The sequence below is a fragment of the Callorhinus ursinus genome, unplaced genomic scaffold, assembly GCF_003265705.2.
Source record: "Callorhinus ursinus isolate GAN/ISIS: 27379988/994484 unplaced genomic scaffold, GSC_fseal_2.0 scaffold85, whole genome shotgun sequence".
In the NCBI taxonomy this organism is placed as follows: Eukaryota; Metazoa; Chordata; class Mammalia; order Carnivora; family Otariidae; genus Callorhinus; species Callorhinus ursinus.
The window spans coordinates 1,055,284-1,079,306 of NW_027397147.1; the positions used below are offsets into that span (position 1 = coordinate 1,055,284).

Sequence of the window (24,023 nt, forward strand, 5' to 3'; positions counted from 1 at the left end):
AACACTAAGGCTGTTCAATTTTTCACCATAGTAAAATGGAATGGTTTGGCACCCACATGATCTGCCTTCCATATCTCTTAGTACTCCTTTGCTTTATTTTGACAGTAAATGAACAAAGTAGGCACAGCCTGAGAAATACATAGCAACCAGTGGCTCAGACTCCTTAGGGATGGAGGGTTGAGCCACCTCACCATATAAGCCACCTAGCCCACAGCAGTGCTAGCAGAAGGTGAGAGGAATCTAGGATGGCAGAAGAGGAGGGAAGTGTTTAGTGTGTTAGTTATGCCTTAAGATGAGCTACAGCAACGGTGGGAGCTGTGATTTGTCCCGCTAACCTTCCTCTTAAAAGATTCCACACAGAAATACATCCCCACCAGGGTCCTGCTCTCAGAACTGAAAAGAAGCAGGTGGATCTGCATAGCACAGTGGGTGCACCGTGGCAAATGTTGCCTTGGGCTTCCTGGTCCCCTTGAAGACTGAAGGACCTAGTCCCCAGCTACTGGGAAGGTGGGAGGTTGACAGATCTCAGCTGTCAGCCCTCTCAAGGAATTGTCCTTGGCTGAAGAGCAGACTCACCCAAGGTCATGCCCCATTCCTGGGGTAGCTAGCATCTGATGACTAGTCCATGCAGGGATACAAAGGCTTGGCCCCTTTTCCCCAACTCCGAACAGCCATCCCAGCTTCAGAGTTCCCCACGGGGTCTGCCAAAGCCTCCAATGACTGCACCACTGCAAACTGCTCCCTCGGCCTTCCCTGCTGCCTCCCCTCCCCTCCCCTACTCCTGAGCGGCACTCCCTCATAAACTCCCTGCTCACTAATCGCTAATTGCTAATCTCTTGTCTTCTGAGTCAGCTCCAGTGGAACCCAGTCCGTGAGAGGAAAGGAGATTTGAGCCCAGGGCACAAACTGTTAAACTCTGGATTTAGCTCTTTTGTTTTATCTAATCCCGGAAATCCCATGTGCATATGTATGGTGCATCCACCACACTCCTAACCCGTGTGGTGAACTTGACCCTCCCCTCCCCTGGGGAGGCAGTGTGTTCTTTATCCTGTCAGGCCAAAGATACTCCTTAAAGAGAAGAGTGATTACACAGTCCCCTCCACAGCTTTTACCAAGGTCCCATCTGGATTCAGCCTCTGCTGGGCCAAGGCCTACCATCCATCACGATAAAGCACACCATGTTCACAGCCCCTTAACAGCCACCGAATGCCTATTTATGACTCCAGGCTGCCACCATAGATCCCTCCTGGGGGCCTTCTGGGTCCCCAAGGATTTTCTGCCTTAAGGATCCTTGTGGCTCATCTCTCTCCGAATAGAAAAGTCCCAGCTGCTTTGCTTAGGGGTGAGTCAGGGGATGGGGAGGTTCTATCACTGAGGCAGAGTGCACGACTCTGGGAGTCTATTAAGTAAGAGGAGGGAAAGAGGCCTAGGGAGGTGACAGGACTTTACCAAGTTCAAGGCAGTAGAAGGGGTGGGACTGCAATACAGTTCTGTATCCTTTCTGTTCCATCACACCACCTCTCCTAACCCCTAGGGTTTGCATCTACTAAAATCTAGACTGGGATATAGAGAAGGGAACTGATCTGTCCTGTAGATCTCTGAGAGGCTTGGGACTTTGAAACACCAGACACATTAGAAGTCAAGAATGAGATGTGGGGCTAAAAACAGGATTAACGAAAAATCTGTAAACAGAATATTTGGTCCCTGTCCACCCCTCCCACCCCCATCCTGGTTGGTAAGAAGGAATGGGACAGGTGACTATTGTCTAAGACCTGTAGCCATTAACCTGGTAAAAAAAAAAAAAAATTCTTAATTTTTTTTCAACTTCGCACTATTTTTTTTCCTTTATAGTTGACATATATTAGTTTCGTGTGTACAACAGAGTGATTTGACATTCGTATACATGATGAAATGATCACCACGATAAGTCCAGTTACCATCATACTGCTTGTTTTTATCCCTTAATCTTAGATCCAGAAACTTTTGTGGAGGGGCAGAGATAGGAAGGACTGGGAAGTGCTGCCCAGGTAGAAGGAGAAATTTATACTTGATTGATTGATTGATTGACTGATTTATAGAGGGTTTGGAGGGGCAGAGGGAGAAGGAGAGAATCTTAAGCAGGCTCCATGCCCAGCTCGGACCCCATGTGGGGCTCAATCTCACGACCCTGAGATCATGACCTGAGCTGAAATCAAGAGTTAGACATTTAACCGACTAAGCCACCCAGGAGCCCCATATACTTGTATTTTTTTAACATGATAATCAAGTGATCATCATTCCACTCATTTGGGGTCAGAATAGGCAAAACTGTTCCAACATTTCACCTCAGGATTCTCATCAACTGCCTCATAGGCAACATCAGTAGACATTGTTTGAGAATTCAGAACTACGTAGTTGGAGTTTTTTGTATTACTGGGCAACAGAAACTCTGGACAAAAAGCCAAGAATATGATTCCATCAAACTTCTCCAGTACTTAAAAAAAAAAAAAAAGTGAAGCCCTCCTGCAGTAATGTGATATGCATATCTGAATCCCTGGAATATATCTATCAGCTTCTGCCAATTTTGGTGGCAGAAGAAAACTAAATGATATCATATTTTTTAAAAATATCCTTCCCCCCAGGAGACCAATGTTCGGACAGGAAAGTCTATACACTAGCAATCAAATCCCTCCTTACCCAATCTATGTGGTGACACTGATAACTCTGTGAGTTTCTTCAAGGCTGTTGGGTTTAGTGGAATTTGAAACTTGCTGAGTTTTGTGAACATGTAGGCATTCCAAAAATAGAGACAGATGTCACTCTTCCAGGTCTTTCTAGAGATGACCTATGTGGAATTTAAGGAGAAAATGAATGTCCCATCTCCTGTTTGCTGCATGGGGGACTATCCAGGAAAGAGCTGGATCCAAAGTTAGGGTTAATGGTGATTTGGTCCATGAGTCATGAAAGAAAAAGAAACCTCCGCTAGACAGTAAAATTGTAGATGGTCATAACAAATTATGCCAAGGTCTTGGTTTTTTCTTGTTTTTATCCATCCAAACTAAGCCTCTCCTCAGGCCTCAACTCAGTAAATAGTTATCACCAAACACTTGGTTACTAAGGCCAAAACCTTAGGAGTCATTCCTGAGGCCTTTCTTTGCTTCAACCCCTCCGCATTGTCAGTCGTTTTCCTTGCCTACAAAATAGCCAAAGCTGTACATTTTTCTCCATTTTCACTATTCTCATCCTAGCCAAAGCTACATTTCTCTCTCCTAGAGTACTTTGCCTGTTAACTGGTATCCCTGCTTTCAAACTTGCCCCTCCCCCCCCCCACTAACTACACTATCTTTACAGATTAAATAAGACCCTGTCAGTCTCCTGCTGAAAACCTCCTGTGTCTTTCCTTTCCACTTAGAACAAAATCCAGACTTTTTACCATGGCTCCCAAAGCTCTACCTCTGGCCTCCGCCTACCTCTCTGTCTTTTCATTCTACCCTGCAGCCAAACAGGCTATTCCACAGTTCCTTGAACAAGCCAACCTCTTCCCTGTCCCTTCCCCTAATCCTTTTTGCACTGGCTTTTCCCTCGGTCTGGAGTAGCCTTGCCCACATCTTCACAGGTTAGGTCTTTATGATCTTGGTGATCTCAGTGAACCTTCCCTGACCATCCTAAATATCACCGCAGGCCTCCTTCTCCCCCGCCATCAGACCGACCCCCCCATTTAATTCATAAAGCAACACCTGAAATGATCTTCATTTTCAAGATAAAATTTTAACGTGTTTCTCTTCCTCACCAGGACATAAGCTTCCGGAGAGTGGAAACCTTGTCTCGCATGTCCAGGCCAGTCCCCCCACTAGGTGTCGACAGTTATTTCCTAAATGGGGCAGTCCCCGAGCTGACCGAGCCGAGGGGGCAATGCTAACACAAGGTGACAAGAACTGTACGGAGCCCCGAGTCACTTGGCAGAGCCCCCCACCTACCACTCTAGTCTCCCTTTTGAAAGGCTAAAGACTTGAGGGGCATTTTGTCACGAAACAGTCATTAACAACGATAACAATACTATTATTGGCAAGAAAGCCAAAAGGCGGCGTGGCCTGCCGGAAGAGACCCGGGCGCGGGGCAGGGGCCTGGGCCGGGTGCCGGCCCGGCTCCAGGGCAGCGAGGCGGGCGGCCGAGGAGAGACCGGCGGAGCGCAGCAGGGCCCGGGGCTGTCGGGAGGGTCGGAGCTGCGTGCCGGGCCTGCGAGGCGGGCGGCAGAGCCGGGAGGGCCGAGCAGGTTCGCCGCGGGTCGGGAGCTGGCGCGGCCTTGCTGGCGCCGCCGCTTCGCTTCCGGGTGAGGGGCGGGCGAGACGAGCAGTTCCGGGGCGGGCGGCGGTTCCGGCTGTGCGGGCCGCGCCGCGGCTGCTGGTCCCGGGCGCGCGGAGGGCGCGAGAGGCGCGCGGGGGCCGAGGGGGCGCGAGGCGGCGGCGCGGGGACTCCGGGCCCCGGCGGCGGCCCATGGGGCGGGAGGCGTGAGGCCGCGGCCTGCCCGGGGCTCGGGGGGTGGGGGGAGCGGGGCGGGGAAATGGATAAACTGACCATCATCTCAGGATGTCTCTTTCTGGCCGCCGATATCTTCGCCATCGCCAGCATCGCCAACCCGGACTGGATCAACACCGGGGAGTCCGCGGGTGAGCGGCGGGCGTGCGGGGTCGGGCGGGGGATTGGCTGCGGGAGGGGAGGGGAGACACGGCTGAGGGGAAAACGGGACTGGAGGGTGCGAGGCGGGGGCTGGCCTGAGGAGGGAGGGGACGAGGGGGCGTCCCGGGCTGGGGGGCCGGGAGCCCAGGGGGCCGAGAGCTCAGGGGGCCGAGGGAGGAGAGGGGATGGAGAAGAGGAAGCGCGGTCGCCCGCGGGACCCTCTGGCCGAGGGGAGCGGCGCCCCAGGCTGAGCGAAAAGTGGTCGAGGGGGCGACGAGACCTGGGCTGGGCTGGAGGGTCCCGCACGGGGAAGAGGGGGTGGTGGGGAGACAGTCACTGGACCTGAGGGACCCCGGAGGAACGAGCTTCGTCCTGGATTGGGGGAAACGGGGGGGGCGGGGAGAAAGTCCAGGTGGGAGACGGGAAGAAACCGATTTGGAGAAAACTGAGGCGCCCGTGAAGGAATTAGAAACTAGGCGGGGAGCCGGGGCCGGGAGGGAGGCCGCCTGTGGGGCAGAGCGAGAAGCCCCAGAGAGCAGCGTGAGGAGTCAGGTCCGGGCGCCGGCCCCGGTGGGAGCAGCGGCCGGGTTCCAGGTGGCCCGACCAGACAGGGTTAATGGTGCTGGGGGAGCTGGTGAAATGGGTGGGGGCGGGGGTCTCCCTCCCCCGCGCCCTCGCCTGTCCCCTGCCCGCTTGGCAGTGTTTAAGACGCATGTGGCTTCCGATTTTCCCTTTGAAGTCTGTGTGGTTATAATTTTGCTTTATTTTAGGCCCGGGAGCTATAATAATACTAATAATAAACTTCGTTTTATGGAGCATCTTTCATTCCAGCGCATCACAAAACGCTTTAGAGATCTTAGTAGGAGTTACAAAATTAAGTAACACATTAGAGTTTCAGGCGTCCCAGCAATGGTAGCAGTGTCTGCTGTAACACCACGGATCTGTAGGCGGCAGAGACAAGGTGGTGCCCTCAGGAGAGAAGTAGGCATCCTTCTGAAGGGTATCCCAGGTGAATGCCCTTGCAGGATTTTTCTCTTCTTGGACCACCACGCTCTCGCGCTCGCTCTCTCTCTCTCTCTCTCTCTCTCTCTCTCACTCTCTCTCACTCTCTCTCACTCTCACTCACTCACTCACCCAGACCTGTGAGACCAAACCTCTAATTAATGTCACAGCTGTCAGGAGAGCTGATGGGAATGAAGGAGTGAGCTTGTTTTCTAACTGCTTGTTCAGTGCAGGTGAAGGGAATATTGGGGGTTGGGAATGTTAGACTCCCTCCGTGAATAATTTGTTATAAAAATGTATCACTGTGCTGTCAGAGTTACTTCTTAAGTATTACTTATGGTTCTGTATTTATCCTGCAGTATATTTAGCTCTTAAAAAAAAGCTGTAGCTGGGACATTTGTTGCTCCCTCCTCCCTCCCTTCTCTCCTCCATCTAGATCTAGTAACACAAAATCATGCTGTCAGATTTACGGGTTATTAAAATAACACACTAAAAAATTCTCCTTTTCTTGCCTTTACAAGTTTTAGCAGAGCTCTTAATTGTAAAACATATATGATTATTTTGATGTGATTGAGCTGTTAGCTAATGCTACTGTGGTAAATTTGCAATATATAAATGTATCAAATCAAATGTACACAATGTATGTCAGTTATATCTCAGCTTTTTAAAAATTGTTAGGTGAATAAGAAAATGTTCAGGATGGTTTGGAATTTGATGAAACTATGGGCTGTTTCTGAAAATGTTGACAATGTCAGTGTTACTACTAGTTTGTACAGTTATATGTGTGACATCCACTTCATGGCCTGTTGTTTTTATCTTAGGTATATGTACAGTGACTTCTTTCATGAGACTTACTTTGGGACCTTGTATATACTTAGGGATGAAGAGGTTTCACTGTTCTAAAATAGAAGGTGATTTTTGCAAAGTGCTTTTAGGTGAATCCCAATGTAAATGTCCATGGGAAAGATACACAGTTGATCCTTGAACATGGGCTTGAAATGCACTAGTCCACTTACCCATGGAATTTCTTTGATGAAAAATCTTACAGTACTGTAAGAAGAAATCAAATCTTCTTTGATAAGAAATACTGTAAATGTATTTTCTCTTATGATTAACATTTTCTCTTCTCTAGCTTTATTCTAAGAATACAGTGTATAATACATATAACCTACAAAACATGTGTTAATCAGCTATTTATGTTATTGGCAAGGCTTCCAGTCAACAGGCTATTAGTAGTTAAGTTTTGGGGGAGTCAAAAATTATGCATGGATTTTCAACTGTGCAGGACAGGAATAACTCCTTCATATCAGTAGACGAAGTCTTTAGCTATGAGTTGCTGCAGAGATGGGAGGGACAGAAGTTCAAGGCTTGAAAAAGTAGAACATGTTTGAAATAAATAGTTGGAGAGAAGGCATGCCAACCAGTGATACAGGAGGATTGTCTAGCAGCATGGAAGCCTCATTGAAATTAGTGGTCAAGAACATAGAGTGTGATGAGCCACCTGCCTTATTGACCTCTAGTAGTGCTCAGTTGCTTTGATACCAGCCCGTGGTGAAAGCCAGTAGAAGGTTTCATTCATGTTTGGGGTTTGCCAACAAAATGCAACAAAATGACAGAGGAGCAAAGATGTTTAACGTATTGGTCAAAATGTTGTAATGATGGCTCATGGATTCTCAGCTGGATAAAAAGTAAAAGTGAATAAAGGAAAGAGCTGATGTATTGGTCAAAGAATAGCAGATGGTATATGGTCAGTGGGATTGTGGACCCAATAGAATTGAAGATCTGACTGGGAATGAATGATACATCAAAGTGGAAGGGCAGGGAATTACGGACGCAAGGTCCAGAGTGACAGAGGGGATGTGTGGCTAAAGTGGGTGGAGGAGGTGGTTTTTTTCCTAACAGTTTCCTTGGCCATCTCAGGAAACCCTTCAATTAAATATTCTATAACTTGGAAGAGGAATAATAGGAGATAGTAGGAAATTTTTCAAAATCATATCTAACCTATATTTCTTACCTTAAATATGTCAGACGGTAAGCCCCCAAAACTTAAATAGGATGTTTCCTTATTGACTTGTGCTGTGATAAGATGTACCTGAGGTTGGCCTGGTACAGCATTTGTATGCTCAATGTACACTTTTATCTGAGCAGACAGAACTAGTCTTGAGTTTTTAAAAAAATTCTGGACAGAATTGCACCTTCCAAATCAATGAAACATTTACAGGAAGTTCATATAAGATGGCAGAAGTGACAGGACTAGCTTTATTCTAAGATCTGCACAGAAGTGACAGCCTAGCAGCAAAAAGTTAATGTGTTGGTTCCCTTCAGTGCATTAAATACAGCATATTTTGATGATGATGTTTTTACTGCAGTTTTTTAAGTGGACAAAATATATTTTGAAAATTGAATCCTGGAGCTGAAAGGTTCTGCAGATGTAATTTGAAAACCACTGCAGTGAACTAGTACAGAAAGTTTCAGAATTCAAATCCAAACTTCATCGCTTATTATTAGCTCTTTGATTTGGAGCAAGTTACTTAGCCTCTCCCTTTACAGTTCTTCTCTGTAAAAGAGGGATATTAATAATACCCACTGCATTTGATTGTTAATGATGATTGAGTTCGTCCATGTAAAACATTTAGAACAGTACCTGACACATAGTAAGTGCTCATTAAAGGTTAGATATTGTTGTATTGCTGTTCTAGTTTATGATAATATGTCAGAATCCCAGTTTTGAAATTAAAGGTCAGAGCTTTTTACTGTGAGAACTGATACATTTTCTTTATTAGATGTTCTTGGTAATAAAGAAATACCAAGAATAATATGGCCAGGCCTAGCAGAAGTCAAATCATCTTCCCTCTTGGCATTGGACTTTCTGCATCGCTCCTATACTGTTCTTCCTCATTTAGTCTTTCATCATATTCTAGTCTCTGTACTCTTCAAGTTTCTACTTGAACTACCACAGAAGGAAATGAAATATCCAAAAACAAAAAACTGAATAGGATAACTTCTTAAAATCCTGGCTAATAAACTGTATTATCATAAGGTTGTGGACCATGCTTCATGCTGGCAGAATTTTTAGTTAGATTTTATTGTATTGGTGCAAATACAGAGAAAGTACATTCATTTTATTTTCATTTGTATGTGGTAACATTTCCTGAGCTTGCTCTGATAGCTTGTAGGTTATACACAGACTTTTGAAGATATAATGAAACAGAAGTAGATATTGTATGTATGAGGAAAGTACATGAGGAGGCACTTTAGTAAGGACCCTTAGTGGTTCCTAGTAAAAAAAAAAATATTGAATGGCAGGTGAATATAAGGGCAAAATTGCATAATTCTGTGTCAGGTCAAATTTCTTCTCATTACTAGAACTCAACATCAATAACAATATTTTTCATTTTATATACTGCACTATAGTTTTTGAAGCAACCTAATGTCCATGACTTTATTTGATTTCTTAGGCTTTTTATATTTAGCCAATGTAGAATAGTCATTTCCACACCTTTTCCCACATGTCAGTGCTTTGCACATGAGATTTGAGTTTCAGTGTTGCAGACTCCCTTCAGGAAAACTCTCCACTGAAGAGAGTATCTTATTTATGCACACCTTTTATTTACTTAATGGAGGTTAAAATTCTTAAGTGGCTGAAGTTCTTGCCAGATTTCAGAAGAGGGAAAGTAGGAGATTTGGGTTTTAGTCTTAAGTGATGTCCTTTGCTTTGTACAAGCCCCTTAACCTCACTATCACTGTTTTCTCATCCCTAAAGAGACAAATTTTTGTGGGGGGAGAAAAAGTTTTTTAGTTTTATTGAGTTAATTCTAAGAAAGTCAACAATTCAGCAATGCTCTGCTGATAAATAAAAATGATCTAGAGATCCCTTCATTGAGTCATCTTCCCTTTACAGCAAGGATTTTAGTGACCATTTAGGGTGATGCCATCCTAAATCATCTTAGATAGTTTAGTGTTCTTAACAAAGATTTCCGGGTGTTTTCCAAAAGTCTCTCCCAATACATAAAGGAACTCCTTTTTGTGTCTAATCACATTTCCCTCTGTACTGTTGGTTATCACATTCACTTTGTAGTCTGTGGTAGTTAGTGTATTTATTCCTGAAAATATTTTCATTCTTGTTCTTTTTTAAATTGATTAGATTGGATGTTAGAGTGTTTAAGGAGTCATAATAACGGACACACTCTTTCCTGCTTATATTCTGAACTGAGGGGAAAAAGGAATAGGATCCAGAATATTATTTTATTACTGATAAAGAGAATGTGGCTGTTACCTGTGCACAAGCATCTTCCTCTTACTGGACCTCAAAATTGAACAGACTTAACCATCCATTCCCAGGCCGGACTGAGGCACCTGCCCTATAAGGCTTCCAGCATGAAGGAACAGGAAATGAGTGGGCAGATTGCTCCCAAAGGCAAAAAGATGGACCATGTATGCCCAGTTTTTTCTCCTAAACTGCTCGCCAAATGAAGTCATTCCTCTGACCTGGGAAGGTTTAAGTGAGGGGACACAGACAAGCTAAAAACATTATGCTACAGCCCCCTCCCCTCCCCTATCCCTCATTTGAAACCTAGGAGATGGCTGACCTTTTGGGGAAAGAGGTTTCTTTCTGCTCAAGTATAAAAATTGGCAGGTGCTTGGGGAAGTGAAAGACTTGAAGAGGCTGTCATTTCCTATTCTGCTGCCCACTACCCTCTCCACAGGAAATCCTGGTAAACCTCAGATAGGGGACTGTGGTACTTGACATCTGTCATGTAAGATCTACAAGTGGATCCTGGCCTACAAATGGGGGTCCTTGGTTTAAAACATTAAAATTACAAGCCATCCAAGCAAACCTGTTTATTAAATACTAGAAAATTATTAAATAGTGCTTTCCCCTGAATGGTAAAAACTTCAGTGATCACAAAGGTGCTTTACCATGAAGGAGCTCTGTAACATCAGTTTAAACAAACAAAGCAGTCTATCCAGAGCTTCATTTTGTTAAATCACTTTGGACATGACTTATAGTAAAGGACAGAATTTGGTTCTACCTAAGAGGGCAAAAATCTTGCGGATTGTATTCTCCTTTAGTTTAAGAAGCATTAACAAAACTTCTTCAATAGTCTTTTGAGTCTTTTTCCAGTAAATTGCTTTTTAAAAAACAGCTTTATTGAAATATAATTCCCATAACCATAGAAGTCACCCATTTAAAAGTGTGTTTGCAGTGGCTTTTAGTATATTCATAAAGTTGTGCCACTATCACTACAATGAATTTTAGAACATTTTCAGTACCCCAGAAAAAAAACCCCATCCCTTAGCCATAACCCCTCAACTTTCTGTTCTTAGGCAACAACCAGCCTACTTTCTGTTTCTAAGGCTTTGCCTATTCTGGACATTTTATATAAATGGAATCATACAATATGTGGTCTTTTGTGATTGGCTTCTTTCACTTAGCATAATGTTTTCAAGGCTCATCCATACTGTAGTAAATATTGGTACTTCATTTCTTTTTATTGCCAAATTAATTTATCCATTAATCAGTTGAACATTTGGGCCAGTACATTTCTTTTACTTCAAAGAATAATATTTCCTTAAAATGGGCAAAGTGGTACTTTTTTTAATTTGTTTTTTTAAAAAATGGCATTATCAGTATAAATAATACTTGGCAAATAATAAGAACTTAGAGTAAAAATTCAAAGACCAGTCTTTTTTATAGTGTTCACAGGACATACTTGAAGCTTGAAATCATTTATGATGCTGTAAATTTCACAGTGTAGGCCAGATTTTCCAATACGAGATTAGATTTCCTGAACAAAGCATTAATTTCCTTTACAACCTCGGTTCCAGAAGTCCTTTCTTTTTACCATTACCAATAGGGATGTAGGCACTTCAGGATGAAGGATATAAGCTAGTAGGCCTAAAAGTTTTGGAGAAGGGGCATTTGGGACCAAGAACGTGGACAGAAGCCATGAGTAAATGGAAATCACTAAAAGGAAATTCCAAAAAAGAAATGACAGAGTGATGATGCTATTGCATTTATTAGACTGACCAGACTTCTTAAAATCTGTTACTTTGCTGTTAGAGCCAAAGCTTTCAAAGCTGGCATAATGTAGTCCTGTACATCAGCCCTCCACTGTTCAGCGGGGTGTGACCTACAGCAGTGTTGTCATTCAACCCCTTTTCTGATAAATACTAGGTTTGTACTGGAGTTGGAACAAAGTAAAATTAAAATGGTCCCACGGGATTTAGAGTCAGCCATATCTAGATAGATTCTTGGATTCCCTTTTCATAAGTTTTATGATTTGGGGCATGTAATTTGATTTCTCAGTTATAAAATGGAGACAATGTATTTATTTCAAAGAATGGTTGTGAGGAAATAAACCGTGGTGTGTAAGGAATTAGCACATGGTCTAGTACATAGCAAAATGCTCCAGTGTTAGTCATAATTATTATATAAAAAGTCAAAACGTTTTAATTTTTAATTATTTCCCTTTTTATTACCTGTCTTGCTTACTTACAGCTTGCCTTGTTCTAAAAAGAGACTTAAGGCAACATGGTGTGTCTGTATTTGAATATAACTGAAACCCAGCCGAGTCCAATCCAGGAAGAAAGACTGCGAAGTCCATTGTAGTGGTAATATCAACTTGATGGGACACATAAGTACCAAAACCAAGGCCTGCATTGGGTTTATATGTCTCTGGAACAGACTGAAGAGGCTTTCTAAATGAAAGGCAGCCTAACATCGTAGAAAGGGCACACGGGTTTTGGAATCAAACCAAAACCAGCATGTAGTCAGATGCCAGTCCTGCTGTTTACTAGCCATGTAGTTAATTTTAGACATGTTGCAGTTGAGTTTTTTATTAATAAAAATTATATCATTCAGACTCGATTAATACTTTTTTCAGCCCTTCCAACTGTTAGGCAGGTTCAGACTCCCAACTTTCTGTTCTTCTATAAAGAGTAGGAACTGCAGTACATTGTGAAAATCCTTAGTTCAAAAGTTTTTTTTTTAAGATTTTGTTTATGTATTTATTTGAGAGAGAAAGAGTGCGTGGGTGCAAGCTGGCAGAGGGAGAGGGAAAGAATCTCAAGTGGACTCTGTGCTGAGCACGGAGCCCGATGTGGGGCTTGATCTCATGACCCTGAGATCATGACCTGAGCTGAAACCAAGAGTCAGATGCTTAATTGACTGAGCCACCCAGGTGCCCCCAGAAGTTATTTTTAAAGGAATTTATCTAAGAGCTAGTGATCTACAAACTTTACAGTTGAGTATCAAGAGTCAGTTAGTTTCACCTCAAAGGCTGGAAATACGTTTGGAATATGTGAGATAATTGTTTCTTTATAGAGACCTGGCAAATAGTATAACTGAAAATTTAATTTTTGTCTATGGAATAAAGTTTCTTCTAGTTGTCTTTAGCTTCTATAATGCAACTGAGTTTTTTTTCATACTTCATTTTAATGCATATTTAAGCAGTGGGCCATATATAATCTTATAGGGGAAATTTAGTCACATAATGAAGTATTGCTGTTTATGAAATTGTTATTGTTGGATTGTAAATAAGAGCTTAATCACACAACTTGAATGGATAATTATTTACATAGTGACCTTATTTTTATATCCCCGAAGTAACCCGGGAGATTAGCTTGTACAGTGACAGCAGTGACCGTTATATAGGTATAAATTTCATATTTACAGCTTTACCTGTCTGTGATGATTTAGGTAAACATGACATCATATCTTTTTGGTTGTCAGAATGCTTTATTTTCAAGCTCTGGAGCTACACAATTTTTCCCAAGTTCTTTCTCTAATTCTTTGCCCAACTAGCAGCTGGCTACTAAAAAATTTAATACTTGCAACACCTGATCCGGTTGATCACAACAGATTCGGTATAGTGGCTATATTATTTCATGCTTTGTTGGCTATAGACTGATGAAAAAGTAATATTTAGCAAAACTATTGTTGAAATACTAGAGAGGTTAAACAATAGCCATGAAGGAACCTAAGAATCTTTGAATAACAAGGTGCCTAAAAATAAGTATCTGGATCAAAGTCACTTTTCCATAACATACGTATGCAAACTTTACTATGTATTCTCTCATTAGCTGTAAATTACAGGGGGGAGAATCCTTACCAAATATTCCATGAGCAAGTAGAATGTGCTGTTCCTTTGGGATTTATTGCTTTAGAGTTGACAGAATAGAGAAGCGTATGGATTCAGGTGTTGCTATCAATGATACATGTATTTATGAGTATATACCAAAAATGTGTAATTTATTTACATGACGTTTCAATGTATGACTCCAGGTTCAAAGCAGAGTGACGTTTCTTTGAACTGCTCTGTTTTTTTTTTAATGAGGAGGAAAAGGCTGCACTTTTTTGTCTCTTTATACTAGCCTTGCTATAAATAAAAGGTCACATTTGGCATTTTGGCACTTGGCTGTTGTATATATTGAGCAAAAAGTCAGCTGTTGACTTTTAATATAGATCTGTTCAACCAGGGACTATATACTGCTATCATTAGAGAGTAAAAGGAGTAAAGATAAATGCAGTTGGTTGAGTCAAGTAAGAAAATAGGAGAGCAAAATCACACCGGGTCTCCTCATTTGTGTTGTATTCACAGTAAGTTACTCACCTGGAACATCACTGGGTCTACTTTCAGCTATAATAATAGAAGATTCCCCCCCCCCGAAAACAGGCCATGTTCAAGTTAGTTCTGCTGACCAGACCACTAACTTAAAAGGCAAGGATCTCTAAGACCATTTCATTTTAAAAGTACCATTCATTTAAATAAAATCTTTAATTTACCATGAGTATTTCTTAGATCTTCCCATAAATATTTCCTGTACCACTGGATTTTATCCCAGACAGCCTTACAACAAATGCTTATTGAAGTATGTGTGGTCTGTAAGGAACTATATTAAATATTCTGAGAGACTGCATTTAAGCCAATGAAAAAGGATTTTATCCTCAAGAAACCTGCGCTCTGTTTCGGAAGATAAAATTGTATACATAAGAAATGTGTCAAATATGTGATGGAACTACCTTTTGCCCAGGTGGTTGAGGAGGAGATGGCATGTGAGCTTAACAGATGATACACTTAATAATGACTATTTAAATAATTACAAAGGTTTGGGCAGTGCTTGTCCTTGAGGGTAAAATGGCATGAGTAAAGGCAGGGAAATTTCCATTCCAGTCCATTTCGAAACATTGCTGCTAAATTCAGCTTTCTAAAGGATGAATATTATAATAATCACAAATGCTTATATAGCATTTACTTTATGACAGATACTTTTCTAGGTACTTTACATGTATTTACTAATTTAACCTTCGCAATATCCATATATAGATGCTGTTATTGGCCTCCACAGAGATACAGAGAAGTTATGTAACTTACCTAGGGCCACACAGCTTATAAGTAGAAGAGCTGAGATTTGAACCCCGGAAGTTGAGCTCCAGAATCCTGGCTATTAACCACTTCGTGTTCTTATACCAGAAACCTTCAGTGACTCTTCATCTTCCACAGCATAAGTGCGTTCAAGTATCTTCACAATATGGCTTTAGCTTACCTTTCCAACCTTAGATCCTACTTTTTTCCCTGCATGGAAAAACAGTCTAGCTCTTCTGTATTACTTTCTGTTTCCTAAATACAGTTTGTATTCTCATCTCTAGTCTTTGCTTCTGTTATCTATTCTCAGTATCCTGTCACTCTGCCCAGTCCCTGCCTTATCAGACCTTCCCATCTTCCAAGCATATTTGAACCACCATCTTTGTAAAAATCTCTTTTGAGTCCCTACCAAAGTGATTCCCCCTCCCAACCCCTTGGTAATACCTTCACGTTTTTTCATGGTAGCATGCCTGTATCATGGTTATTTGTGTGTCACTTGCCTATTTTCTAGTAGAAATCTGGTAGATTTTTTTTTTAATTCCCTAAGAACAGGGAATATGATTTATTGATCTCTGTACCTTAGGTAGCACTCAGTCCAACCTTGCATGTGGCAAGAAAGAGGAGGTGTTATGGTTGACATTAAGATTTTGAACCTAGAGTAGGGAACAGAATTGGGAACTTGGGAGAATGAACTGATTTATGGGCAAAAGTGATGAGTTTGGTTTAGACGTGTTATATTTGAAGTCAGAATAGAATATCCAAGTAGAAATGGATCTAAGAAATACTCAAGAGAGAGTATATTTGACATTCCTAATCTTATCTTATTTTTACAAGCATGATACTTATATACATAGATCAAATTATTGTTTAGTAGCTGCATATCCACAGAATGCAGTCTTTTTTTTTTATCAGTTGGTTTCATTTTGAAAATAAGGCCCAGCTACAATATAGTTATTCCCAACTTTGATTAAAAAAAATATTCTAAGATAAGGGGCACCTAGGTGGCTCAGTTGGTTAAGCGTCTCTTAATTTTGGCTCAGGTCATGATTTCAGGATCATGAGATCAAGCCCTCCATTGGTCTGTGTGCTGTGCATGGAGCCTGCTTAGGATTCTCTCTCTCTCTCTCTCCCTCCCTGCTTCCACTCTGTTGAGTTCATGCTTGCTCTCTTAAATAAATAAATAAATAAATAAATAAATAAATAAATAAAATGTATATATACACATATATATTATAAGATGAAAGTTAATTTGTAGGTTGACTGGCTGGTTCTCTGGATCAATACAGGAGTTAGATTACTAGGTTAGCCCATAAGACCATGTTGTAACTGAAATATTTACTTCTGTAACAACAACAAAAAAATAGTATAAAGCAATACAGTTGCATTGCTAGTAGCATTTTTAAAAAGATAAAAAGAAAAGGAAGCTTATTTCTCTGATCCTTTAATTTGCCAATTTGACTTTAAAGCTTATGACATTCCTATAGTCGATGGTATTGTAATAGTGTTTTGTGGGGACAGATGGTAACTACACTTGTGATGAGCACAGCATAATGTATAGACTTGCTGAATCACAATGTTGTACACCTGAAACCACTGTAACATTGTGTGTCAGCTGTACTTCAGTTAAAAAAAAGCTTATGATATTCCTTCTTGGTGATTGTAGGTGCTTCACTGAAATTCTTTTTACATTTGTCAATACTATTTTGTGTCATTTTTTGACTTCCAAATTGCCTATCAGAGGAAGATGAGAGAATTTGCAGGAAATGTATGCTGAAGGGATTTCCTCAAGTGGAATAGCCTGAGATAGAGTTAAATCAGCGGAGACCAAGAAGCTGTGCTTGAGTGCATGAAAGTGCATGTGGTATGTGTGGTGTGTTATGTGGGGAATGGATGAGGAATTTGTAGTGGGTAAATGATCTGCCATGGGGAAACAAGATGATACAGAAAAAGTTGGATCCAGTGTTCCTTATTCAATGGAAAGCCCTGTTAGTTTGGACTAGTATGGTTACTGTTTGTTGAGGGGGGCCCATGATGGACAGAGTAAGGAGAAAAACAATATTTTATATGCCAGTTAGGGTATAAGATGGTGCAAAATATTTTTAAGTTGAAGAGTGCCTCTCTTTTTTTTTTAAGGTATCATTTTTAAGTAATTTCTCCAGCCAACGTTGGGCTCAGACTCATGACCCCAAGATCAAGAGCCACATGCTTCTCCAACTGAGCCAGCCAGATGCCCCCTTGAAGAGTACCTCTGTTGAAACTTGGCTCCTGATTCAGACTTTGCCGTAGATGTTTTGCTTGTGCTTAAAAAATTACCTAAATGCTTATTCTCTATTTTCCCCAGTTGAAGAATAGTTTGTGTTCCCCTTTCATCCTCATGAATCCCATCACTTGATTTAAAAGTGGGTATGTATGATAAATTCTTAGACAGTTATCTGATTAAGAAAATCATAGTGAAAATAGAATGGGGATTGACATCAGAAGTCTGTTCAAGTTCTGGCTCTGCTGTTTACCAGCTCTGTGGCTTTGGGCATGTTACTTGGCCTCTGTAGGGTTTAGTTTCCTCATCTATAAGTGGGGATAATACCTCTTACCTTGCAAGGTGGCTCTAAGAACTAAAGTTGATATATCTGAAACATTACCACAGTACAGGCATTTATAGTAGCTAATGTTGTTAAACAACTAAATGTATTAATCTCTTATTACATTGGATACATAGAATATAGTGCAATTGATTCTTTACCTATCATACAGTCATCAAAAACAGTCTGATTTTTTTTAAGCTAGGATATATCACTGTGTTAGACCTGGTTCCCCATTTCATTTTAACATACACACTGTACTGTGGTCCTGATACTTACTTGGATTGCTACCTTCTTCCACTAAGAGAAAAGAGTACTAGGCAGCCTAGCCATATGTTTATATGAAAGTGCTGTTCTACATGTCAAAGGTAATATGTTTTGGGGGATTTCCCAGTAATGATGACATTAACATTAACATTCAGTGTCAACCTTCTTACTCTAGCTAACATTTGCTAAAGTGGGTTATGGATTGTAGTCTGTGGCCCTAAAGTAGATCTCCCCCCAACTGGCTAAGTATATAAAGCAGGACCTTGACCTCATTAGTTGAAGTCAGTAACCAAGTTAGATAAAAAGTTCTAAAAGTAAAGCATAATTGATGATTACAGGTAGCCTATAAGATCATTTGTTAAAGTCCTCTTCATTTGCTTATTATGAAATGTAAGATGAGTAACTATATTTCATTATCCTGAAGATAAAATAATTTCAGAGTTTAATTTATAATTTAAAAAAATCATTAGGGCGCCTGGGTGGCTCAGTTGGTTAAGCGACTGCCTTCGGCTCAGGTCATGATCCTGGAGTCCCAGGATCGAGTCCCGCATCGGGCTTCCTGCTTAGCAGGGAGTCTGCTTCTCCCTCTGACCCTCTTCCCTCTTGTGCTTTCTATCTCTCATTCTCTCTCTCTCTCTCAAATAAATAAATAAAATCTTAAAAAAAATAAAATAAAAAAATTAAAAAATCTAATTAAATTGCTTAAAAACAATAAATCTTATTTTTTTATTTTTTTAAAGATTTTATTTAATTGACAGAGACACACAGCAAGAGCAGGAACACAAGCAGTGGGAGCGGGAGAGGGGGAAGCAGGCCTCCCACCGAGCAGGGAGCCTGATGTGGGGCTCGATCCCAGGATCCTGGGATCATGACCTGAGCCAAAGGCAGTTGCTTAACCGACTGAGCCACCCAGGCACCCTAATAAATCTTATTTTAAACAGATGTATACAGTCATATATCAGCATGTTAGATCACCTTTAGGATTCCCACTCTAGCTAAGATTTAGTGGGTTAGGATCAGAAGACAAACAACTCTTGGGACCTGGGTGGCTCAGTCGGACTCTTAATTTTGGCTCAGGTCATGATTTCAGGGTCATGAGATCGAACCCCATGTTGGGCTCTGCACTCAGCGGGAGGTCTGCTTGAGATTCTCTCCCTCCTCCTCTGCCCCCTGCTCTCATTCTCTCTCTCTCTCTCTCAAATCTTTTTTAAAAAAAGAAGACAAACAATTCTTATATGTTGAAATGTCTCTGATATAAAAATAGCCCAGGAGTGGGGTGCCTGGGTGGCTCAGTCGTTAAGTGTCTTCCTTCGGCTCAGGTCATGATCCCAGGGCCCTGGGATCGAGCCCTGCATCAGGCTCCCTGCTCCTCGGGAAGCCTACTTCTCTCTCTCCCACTCCCCCTGCTTGTGTTCCCTCTCTCACTGTGTCTCTCTCTGTCAAATAAATAAATAAAATCTTTAAAAAAAAAAAAAAAAAAAAAAGAATAGCCCAGGAGCTTTTCTTACCTACTTACCACCCAATAGGTAACTATCATCCAGTAACCATTTAGAATCCCACAGTAGCTAGTAAGATGTCTGCTTTAAATAGACCACCCTCTATTTAAGATGTGATAGTCCTTTATTGTATCTTCACAGTTGTCAGGGAGGTTGGGTACATTATAGGTTTTCCTACTGTGCTGTTTTTCTTGCTTGTATAAGTTGTTGGCTAGTGTTTTGTTCTCTGTGTTAGCCTAGAGTTAACTAAAGTGTTGTATCCCTTATACATTCCCTCCTACTGCCCTCTGCCCTCCTTCTTTAAGGAGCTTGTTGTAACAAATTCCCAACTTGACCATTCAGGCAGTTCATACCCAGATAAAAAAAGTCTGGGGTGCAGATGTCATCAGCTCTTCAAGATGGTCAGGGAACTGATACAGTTCCCACTGACTTTTCTTATATCCCGCTTAGATACCACACACAGCCCTCATCTTGTGCTCAGCTCCTATTTCTCTGAGCTTGGGGTTTTACTGAGGTTTTTGGGGTTTGTTTGTTTTTGGAGAATTCATCCACTTCTCTAATGAGGAAGAGGGCTATCTCTTGACTATATTGTTAGTGGCATTTTCTCCTTTTGTGTGAACCTGTTCTTTTATACATTCCAGAAATTCTTTAGTCATTCTGCTTGTTGTTGTTATCCTTGTCATTTCCCCATGCTATTGGAGAATTCTTAAAAAATATATACATTGCCTTGTCTTTTCAGTGGGATTTGGAGAAGAAAAGAGAGTAAATTAATTCACTTTACCTCCCAGTGGCATTTAATAAATATTCATTGAATGAGATAAATCAGTGAATGGCTAGTGCAGTTGGGTTGATCTAAATATTTACAGATATTTATAAGAGATTTAGTCCATACTGGCTTATTGTCTTTTAAATTTTTATTAGTAATGGGAAAGTTATGACAATAATTTTCCTAAGATCACATTTTTTTTTAAGGATTTTATTTATTTCACAGAGATAGCGAGAGCAGGAACACAAGCGGGGGAGTGGGAGAGGGAGAAGCAGGCTTCCTGCCGAGCAGGGAGCCTGATGTGGGGCTCGATCCCAGGACCCTGGGATCATGACCTGAGCGGAAGGCAGACGCTTAATGACTGAGCCACCCAGGCGCCCCCAGATCACATATTTTTTTTTAAAGATTTTATTTATTTGAGAGAGAGCACAAGCAGGGGGAAGGGGCAGGGGGAGAGAGAGAAGCAGACTTCCTGCTCAGCGGGGAGGACCCTGGGATCATGACCTGAGCCGAACGCAGACAACCAACTGAGCCACCCGGGTGCCCAGGCCACATTTTTTTATATAAGCCAGAAAAGGTTTAAATTCTATAGTCCCCATATAGGTGTGATGAGTTTGAATGCAGGAGGCATTATAGTTAAGTGGCTAATAGCACAGACTCTGGAGTCTGTGTTCACATTCTATTTATTCTGCTTATTAGCAGCATGATCTTGGCCAACACACTTCAGAGGTCTGTTTGAAGATAAAGTATTCATGTACATAAAATACTTAAAGTGCTTGGTACGTAGCATGTAAGCATCAACTAAAATTAATGGGATTAACTTTTCAAGAATCTTAGCTATAATCTTTTCAGTTGCCATAGGCAGCTATCTTAAAATTGATTATAAATGTTATATAGCTTTAAGATGTACATGTAAATGTTAGCATACCAGAATATATATTCTAGCCCATGGACAAATGGTCAGAATTTCTACCTTGTATAATGAATAGAACCACTACTATAATGAAGTAGGAAGGGTGCTCTTTGCTTGAACCATGCATGTGTTTTACGTATTCAAAAAATTAAGAATGATAGAAAGAAAGCAAATCCTAATATTGAATACAAATTGAAACCAATGAGCCTAATTATATCAAATTAGTAATGTAACTACCAAGGGAAAAAGAAGGAACTTTTGAACATGGATTTGACTGTGCTCCCTTAATGGGATATAGCCTAAAGACAAAAAGAACAGCAAGAAATACTGAATTTAGTAGGTAGCAAGCCCTCTTATAATAGCTCTTCCCAAGAAATGTTATTCCCATGGTGCTGATAAAGAAGCATATTCAAAGAGGGAAATGATTTGCCTGGCATCATTTAGTTAGGTAATAGAGCTGGATTCAAAAGTCTGTGTTCTGTTCATTATACCACACTGCTTTTTTAATGTTTGTAGTATGCTGTTCAAATGAGTTCCTGTGCTACCATCCTCGTTTCATTAGTACCTACCTCCCTTTCTTTTATTCATCTGTAACTATTAGAACCACATTTTCAAGAGCTCCCTAACCTAACCTCTTGAATCTCCTTTGCTTCAAGAATTTCATTACATGCAATCATGCCCATCTTTTTTAAATCTGCCTTCCTAAATTAAAGGGTATGTGACTATTCCCACCCTTTTCTTTATGAATTCTAAGATGACCTGATAGATTTTCCTTTTGATTCTCATTCCTCCTACTTCAACAATAACTAGTTTCCTGGATTATAGCTAGTGTCAAAGTCCTGAGTATTTACAGATACTGTCTGTATTCATAACCAAGCCTGGAGCGCATGAGGGAGCTGCACCTTTTTTTTTTTTTTTTTTAAGATTTTATTTATTAGAGAGCGTGTGATAGCATGAGCAGGGGAGAGGGGCAGAGGGAGAGGAAGAAGCAGGCTCCCTGCTGAGCAAGGAGCCCAATGCGGGGCTTGATCCCAGGACCCTGGGATCATGACCTGGGCTGAAGGCAGACGCTTAACGACTGAGCCACCCAGGCGCCCCGAGAGAGCTGCACTCTTAAAGACATTAATCTATTTGTAATTTAAGATACCACATGGTGACTTGGTGAAACACATAGGGGAAGACTGGTAAAGAATGCCATCATCGGACCTGCATTGTTTACATGAGAGCAGAACGAGTATTACTTTTTAAATTGTGGTTTTGAAATGATCCATTCATTAGAGAAGGCAAGTAAAAATAGCAATGAAACAAAGACATAATAACTGGTCATTAAATGAACTCCATGTCCTTTGAAAAGGTCATGATGAAGGGGGAGAATATGTAGATATCTTGAGTACACAAGCTGCTATTTGAGATTTTGCTGAGTAGAAATGATGGGAGGAATCAAACTGTACAAAGATTTAGTTGAATCTCCTTTAAAGCACTTTGTGTAGTGTATCTTCAAACTTTTTTTAAAATTACAGCATCTGAAGAACCTCTTCTTGAATTAGCAGCATCAAAATGGAATTCTCTTTTTTAAATCACTCCTGAACTATCTTTAAAATGTGTGACTTTAAAAATATAATTTCATATAATATACCAGAGAAATTGTCCAGAAGATTGAGGATCAGAATTTTAATAAAAATTTTTTAAAAAGTAAGGTTGGCGGGCACGTGGATGGCTCAGTGGGTTAAGCGACTGCCTTCGGCTCAGGTCATGATCCTGGAGTCCTGGAATCGAGTCCCGCATTGGGCTCCCTGCTCAGCAGGGGGTCTCCTTCTCCCTCTGACCCTCCCCCTTCTCATGCTCTCTCTCTCTCTCTCATTCTCTCTCTCAAATAAAATCTTAGAAAAAAATAAAAAGTAAGGTTGGCAATCAGATTAATTTGAAAAAAATGCTTTTAATGAGAATTAAGAATGTAAAATACTGTTATAGTCTTTTACTAGATTAACTGAATTTCTTAACATCTAGAGAAAATTATTTTAGTATTTCCTATCCAAAATAGCTGTTTGTGGAGAATGTGCCACTTGCCTGTGGAAGTCAGTGTTTATGAGATCTCTCTGTAGATGTTTCTAAGGTTTTAACTCTGGACAAACATTCAAGAAAAACCAAACTGTTCTACAAAAATATTCCTAAATAGTAAACTTTAAGCACAGCTGCCGAGTCAAACCTGGTTCATATTCGAACTCCAGCTTTTTCTAACTGGCACCTGGTCATTTAGCCTGTTACTCAAGTTTCCTTACTGGATTGTTTCAAGGATTAAATGAGCATATGTAAAGCACCTAACACCATGACGGGCACTAAGTAAGCACCCAAAATATAGTGGCAGCTATTATTTACCTTATCACCTCCAGATTATGAGTGATGGAGAAAGAAAATTTCTTATGAGTGTCCCTTATTTTTAGTGTCAAGGTTTTGAATTAGAATTTAAGATAAAACTGGATTTTTCTGAATCCAAACACTTGTGATTCTGTTTGGGTATTGAGAAAGAAAGCTGCCAAATACCTACTCTGCAGTGGCAAGAAGATTGAATTTCTAATTTGTTTCCTACCCCTAGCCCTTGCCTTCACTTCCTCTGCCTCAGTACGAACATTTCTCTGTTCCTTTGGAGATTCTTGCCTGACAGAAACAGAGAACAATCTCCAGGTGTTTTATTATAGCTAGCTAAATACAACCTTTTGGAAGAACATCTGGATGCAGTTTCAATCTTTAAAGTCTATAATTTTTTAGGTCATTAAATTCCGATAGTTCTAAATTATTGGTTTCAGTTCTTTTCCTAGATTGTGTCCATCCATTTTAAGAGCTGTATGTCTTGGGCGCCTGGGTGGCTCAGTTGGTTAAGCAACTGCTTTCGGCTCGGGTCATGATCCTGGAGTCCTGGGATCGAGTCCCGCATCGGGCTCCCTGCTCAGCAGGGAGTCTGCTTCTCCCTCTGACCCT

General features: G+C 41.0%; 1 protein-coding gene across 3 annotated transcripts in view; it reads left to right on the top strand.

Annotated features, from left to right (window-relative positions):
- The first annotated feature begins 4,491 nt into the window (after positions 1-4,491).
- MOSMO (modulator of smoothened) overlaps positions 4,492-24,023 on the top strand; it is a 67,832-nt gene continuing 48,300 nt past the window's right edge. For all 3 annotated transcript variants that reach the window (XM_025855413.2, XM_025855414.2, XM_025855412.2), the window contains exon 1: positions 4,492-4,646. In XM_025855413.2, the coding sequence (XP_025711198.1) occupies positions 4,541-4,646 (106 nt within the window). In that variant the 5' untranslated portion in view covers positions 4,492-4,540. The remainder of the gene's footprint in view (positions 4,647-24,023) is intronic.